The sequence below is a fragment of the Emiliania huxleyi genome, assembly GCF_000372725.1.
Source record: "Emiliania huxleyi CCMP1516 unplaced genomic scaffold EMIHUscaffold_23, whole genome shotgun sequence".
NCBI lineage: Eukaryota > Haptophyta > Isochrysidales > Noelaerhabdaceae > Emiliania > Emiliania huxleyi.
Genome location: NW_005200333.1, coordinates 155,738 through 161,461, shown reverse-complemented (window position 1 = coordinate 161,461; position 5,724 = coordinate 155,738). Strand labels below are relative to the sequence as shown.

Genomic DNA, 5,724 nt, shown 5'->3' with positions numbered 1-5,724 from the left:
ATGTCCATGCGACTCGCCGACAAGGACACCGTGCAGCTGCGCTTCCCCGTCGGGACGCGCGTGGAGTGCAACTGCGGTGTGTGGAAGGCCGGCACGATCGTGCGCCACTTCTACACGCAGCGAGACTTTGACGATGGCAAGTGCGTGCCGTACCAGGTCCGGCTCGACGATGGCAAGCTCATCTTCGCGCCTAACGACGAGGACTCTGTGGTTCGGCTCCTCGAACAACAGCCCGGTGGTGGTGGCAGCCGTCGCAGGGCGAAGAAGGCGCCGGTGCTGCCGCAGGGCGCGAACGAGCCGTCCCGCTTCAAGGTCGGCGACAAGGTCGAGGTCAAGATCAGCCGCAACTCAGAGCCGGGCTCTCCGCGTGGCGTCGAAATGATCAGCGCGCACAGCATCGCTGGCGGGCGCTGGGTTCCGGCCAAGGTCGCCGCCCTCCGGTACGCCCAGGACGACTGGTGTCCCGGCTTCTACTGCGCGTATGCCGTCCACGTGCACGGGGACATGACGCCCGACGGCATTCAGTACGCGACGCCCGTGCGCGAGGACGACGAGCGCTGCATCCGCGCCGCGCCAGTCGCGCCTCCGCCGCCTCCGCCGCGCTTTGAAGTCGGCCGGCGGGTGGAGTGCAACGGCGGGCAGCTCGGGTGGCGGGCGGGGGTCGTGTGCGAGGTCTGGCCCGAGGCGCCCTCGGGGGTGCGGATGCCCTACCGTGTGGAGCTCGACGGGGGCGGCACAGCGCTCATCCCGCACGACGAGGACCTCCCTGCCTTAGATGCGGCATCCAGATCGCTGTCTCCGAGTGATCGCTGTCTCCGAGTGATGCGGCCGCGCCGAGGCTGCCGACGTCGCATTCGACGGCCCTCACCGCCCTCCTCTGTCTCCTCGCCCCGCAGGACCTCGGCATCCGCGCGGTGCACGTGGTCGAGTGGGGCGCCGGGCACGAGGCGTGGGACGACGCAAAGGGCGTCGAGGCCGCGTACGACCTCCTCACGGCCGGCGCGCTGCGGGACAAGAGGGCGCTGCCGAGGGTGGGGCTGTGCGGCGACGCGGCCGCCGTCGACGCGCTGGGCGACGCGGTGGCGGCGTGCCCCTCCGAGGCGCGGCGCGTCGCGCTGATGCTCGAGCAGGTGCTCGCCATGTCTCCCCATATCTCGCCATATCTCCCCGTATCTCTGATGCTCGAGCAGGTGCTCGCCACCGCCGAGGAGGCGACGCCGCGCCACCCTCTCGTCGGGAGGCGTGTGCGCGTGCACGGGCTGTCCGGCAGCGCCGAGCTCAACGGGCAGCGCGGCACGGCGGTCCGCTACGCGCCCGAGCGCGAGCGGTACGAGGTTCGCCTCGATGACGGGCAAGACGGCAAGAGTGGGACGGTCGGAGTGCGCGACGTCAACCTCTCGCCCGAGGAGGATCCCATGGTGGGCGCCTCGCCGCCGCCGCCCTCTTCGCTGCCCTCGAGACAGCTCGCGACACAGCGTCATCGAGCGCGCCCCTCGCCCCCCTCTCTCCTTCCCCCGCCGCCTCTCCCCGCTCTGCTGCCCTCACTGCGTCACGCGCCTCCCGCCTCCCGCTCCGCCGCTTGACTCGCCACCGCCGCCCTCACTGCCCGCCCCCCCACCTCCTCACCCGAGGTGACTTGCCCGATCTGCATGGACGTGCGGCTCACCGACCCGCTCGGCCCGGCGCGCAAGGGCCCGGGCGAGGGCAGCGCGACGGTCACTCTCTGCTGCGGCAAGGTCGTGTGCAAGGAATGCCACGACAAGTATATGCTCGGCGGCATGGACCGCGAGGCGCAGACCTTCCCGCCGTGCCCCTTCTGCCGCGAGCCCACCGGGTACATGGACGAGCACGCCGACAAGCGGCTCGAGCGCGATCTGCTCAAGCGGCGCGCCACGCACGGCGACCCTCTCGCCATGTACAACCTCAGCGGCTCCTTCGACAAGGGCCACCACGGGCTGCCCGTCGACTACCAGGCCTCCGCTCCACCTAAACGCCACCCGCGAGCCCTTAAACGCCACCCGCGAGCGCTGCATGCGGCGCACCTGGCCCCAGCCTCTCGCGCGTTCGCCGCAGGCATCCCTCGCGTGGGCGGCACTCGCGGCGATGGTCGGAGGCCACGTGCGCGCGATGAACAACGTGGGCTTCGCGCTCAAGGAGGGCGAGGGCATCCCCGCCGACGCGCGCCGCGCCGCGCGCTGGTTCGCGCGCGGCGCGGTGCTCGGCCACATATCGTGCGTCTGGGCGCTCGGCAAGGCGTATGCGGACGGGGCTGGCGTCGCGCGCGACTTCGCCGCGGCACGGCGGTGGCTCAAGCGCGGCAAGCTGATGGGCGACTCGCCGTGCGCCGTCGACCTCAGCCGGCTGCCGGCGCCGCACGGCGAGGAGCTGGGCGGCGGCGGCGGCGCGTCGTCGCCCGGAAGCTTTCACATGCCGCCGCTGAGCACGATGCCGCCGGAGCTCGTGCAGATGATGATGGGCAGTCCGGGCATGCGCTGGCCATGAGGCTTGCCCCCGGACTCCTCGTCACCTCTGCCTGCCTCCGCCCTCGTCGGTCGCTACGAGCGGTGAGACGGCCTTGGCCGTGACGCAGCTCCGTCGGATTTGCGGTCGGCGTTTGTCTTACAGTTCGTTGTGAAAATGGTGTACCTGTGTTAGTGCCAGTGCGCGCCAGTCTTCCCGTGCCTAGTCAGCCGTGTCGTCGTGAGACAGAGTTGTAAAATTCTTTTTTACACACAGCTGAAAGGTGAAGCAAAGGCAAGGAGCTTGAGAGGGGGGGGCGAGAGAGAGAGAGAGAGAGAGAGAGAGAGAGAGAGAGAGAGAGTACGTCCACCGAGCTGGAGTGTCGACACTCACTCCGTGTCCACCGCGCTCGAGCCGTGCTGCTCCACGAGCATATCTGAGCGGTCCTGCGGATGGTATCCACATCTTCGAAATCATCTTCGGGGTTGCCCTAGTCCTGCGACTCGGTGGAGTCGTGGCCGTTCACGGAGTTGCGCCTGTTTTGTGCCGCACGGCGTAGCATTTTGTCGACGTGACCCACGCTATGATTGCTGCCGCCGCCGTTGCTGTTGCTAGCCAGGGCAGTGCTGGGTCTTGGTGAGGGCGTATGTGCGCCGACATCCCTGCTGGCAACGGGACTGAGACTCTTTCCTCGGACAATCTCATCGCGCAAGGACGAAGGCAGCGATGAGGTTGTCGGTCGCATTGGAGGAGCAGATGGGGCCTGCATTGCTGGCGGCGGTGGCCGTGGCGGGGTCGCGATGGTGGGCGGCGTGAGGACGGGCATCGTGCTGCGGACAGCGTCTGCGCCAGAGTTGTTGTCCGCCCCCGCCTCCGCCGCTGCCCCCTCACCTTCCTCTGTAACTGCGGGCTTTGGCACCGCGGGCTCTGTCGCCGCGGGCTTTGGCGCCGCGGGCTTTGGCGCCGCGGGCTTTGGCGCCGCCTCCGCCGGCGGAGGGCGGGGCACCGTGGAGGGCGGACCGGCGGCGCCGCCGCTCAGCGCAGAGGTTGGGGCGGAGGGGTCAAAGGGCACATACAGGGCCGAGCTCGGATCTCCTTCCGCAATACCCCGCTCCCACCCATGTGGCACGCTGTCGGTGTTGATGCTGAGCTGGAAGAAGATGTCGCAAACCGCCTCGTCGACCTGCCGCTCCGCCTCCGGAGGCATTGTAGTGACGGAGAAGATGCACGACTTCACTGGATCGAAGTATTCAAACACGAAAGCGCCCATCGGCCACTGCTCGCTAGAGACCGTCGCCGTGAAGTCCTCGCCGGGCTGGGTAGCGGAGGATGAGGAAGGGTCGGCGACACGGGGCGAAGGCGAGAGAGATCGTCGGCCGATGTGAGCGCTCAGAGATACAGCTCACAAGAGAGAAGGACAGAGGAGCGGTGGGGGGACTAGCTCCTCTCACCATGATCCACCCAAAGCGCTTCACCCCGTAGGAGATGAGGAAGCCGATCGTCGGCGTGCGGAGGCGGTCCTGCTCGGCCATGCGCGTGATGAGTGCCTCGTTAGCAGGTCCAGCGGCCTCGAAATACAACCCGTGGCCGGGAAGCAGCACGTTCGCACCAACCACCTTATGGTACGCGTCGACGTACACGAAGCCACCGAAAAGGATCAGGCTGCTCTCCGCCGAGGCTTTCTTCTTCACTGCCCCAGGCAGAAGCGCGTACAGCCGCTCTCGGAAGCCGCGCCCCGGCTTGTGGAGCTCATCGCGCCCCGTGTCGTCGCTCAGGGCGATTCCGTCCAGGGGATAGACAAACGCGAGCGAGCTTGCATTCTCGGGGACATTCGCAGCCCTCCGCTCGGCCGCAGACAGCTTGACCGGGGAGAAAGGGGAGATCCTCCCTCTCGGCCTCACCCAAGGCATCGCCCTGCGCACAGCACGGAGCGCCCAGCACGATAAGTTGACCGTGTAGCGACCCTCCTGATCAATCTTGAGCTCGATCGCCTCCGTGCTGATCGGCTTCAGCTTGATCGGGCCGAACCTGGTGAGCTCGCGCAGCTCGTAGTACTTGGTGCAGGGAGGGAACGGAGGCACTGGGGCGTAGGGAAAGGAGCGGCCGCAGAAGAAGCCAGCAAGGAGAAGGCCGAAAACGAGCGTCAGAAGGAGGAGCTGCTGTTTGGCAGCGTGCTCGAGCTCATCCATACCGTCTGGTGCTTCAGCACACAAAAGTCTGACAAAGGCCTGGTGTAAGACCGTGAGCCAACTGTGGGCGAGAGCAATTGGCGTGTCCTCGCCAAAGTGGCGTGCTGCTAGGCATGAGCGTGGCTGCAGCGCCGACGACGACATCCATGAGAACGGCACCCAAAAGTGGCTCATGGGTGTCGGCTGAATGGCTGAGGTTGATCCAACGCCGACAGGCAGGTGCGAACAAGGGAGCCGCGCCAGGGGTTGCCGCTCCCTTACGGTTACTCTTGCATTTGACGTTCAAAGTCGGCGGATTCTTGCGGACCCTCAACTCCAAGCACCCGGGACGCAAGCACGCTCGCCTTTTGCTGAGGCGGTCACGTGGTAGGTTATCTCGCCACGCGCTGCGGCCGCTGATGGTCGCTGCAGATCTGTCTGTTTGGTTGCCCGCTGAAAGAATGAAAGAATGGATGGTTTGTTTGTCCGAGGAGGCCACCGGCCAAAAGCGCATGTCTTGAAGGTCCGATACTGGAAGCCCATATAGGCACCTTACACTCCCCCGCAGTATCGCACCTCTTGAGCGACACTGCGTTTCCGCAGCTGGGGATTCTCCGGGTACCCCTCTTTGTACCCGTGCTGGCCGGATTCCTCCTCCGAACAACTCAAGTTCGATCGGCCCCAGTCTCGAACTGGCAGCCACTATCTCACCGGAGGTACCATGTCCGAAGAGGCTAGATACTGGAAGCCCATATAGGCAGCTTACATGGTTGGTTGGTGGCGACGGCGGCGGCTATCGTGCTGCGGCCGTTATGGCACAACCTACTGGGTTCCGGCTCCTACCCAGATAGGGGGTCTGTTGACACTGGCTGGCCCCTATGCAATAGGTAGGTAGGTCCGATTTTGACCGCCCCAGAGGGCCCCGCAAAAGGTAGGTAGGTGGTGGTGGTGGGGTGGGGGTGGGGGTGTTGGGGGGGAGGGATAAAAAAAACCGCTTCGCTCGCGCGGGAGACGGCTAGCCGCGAACGGGCCATGCCAGACGAGCGAGGAGTGGAAGAATTCCACAAAAAGAACTCTCCCGCACAGCACACAGGTT

The 5,724-nt window shown here is 66.2% G+C and overlaps 1 protein-coding gene across 1 annotated transcript; it reads left to right on the top strand.

Moving 5' to 3' along the window:
• EMIHUDRAFT_100259 (hypothetical protein) lies at window positions 1-2,502 on the top strand (the record flags this gene model as incomplete). Its single annotated transcript, XM_005779457.1, has 5 exons — window positions 1-696; window positions 897-1,130; window positions 1,191-1,418; window positions 1,632-1,961; window positions 2,074-2,502. The coding sequence occupies 5 exons, from the start codon at window positions 1-3 to the stop codon at window positions 2,500-2,502; spliced, it is 1,917 nt and encodes a 638-aa protein (XP_005779514.1).
• Window positions 2,503-5,724: the final 3,222 nt, after the last annotated feature.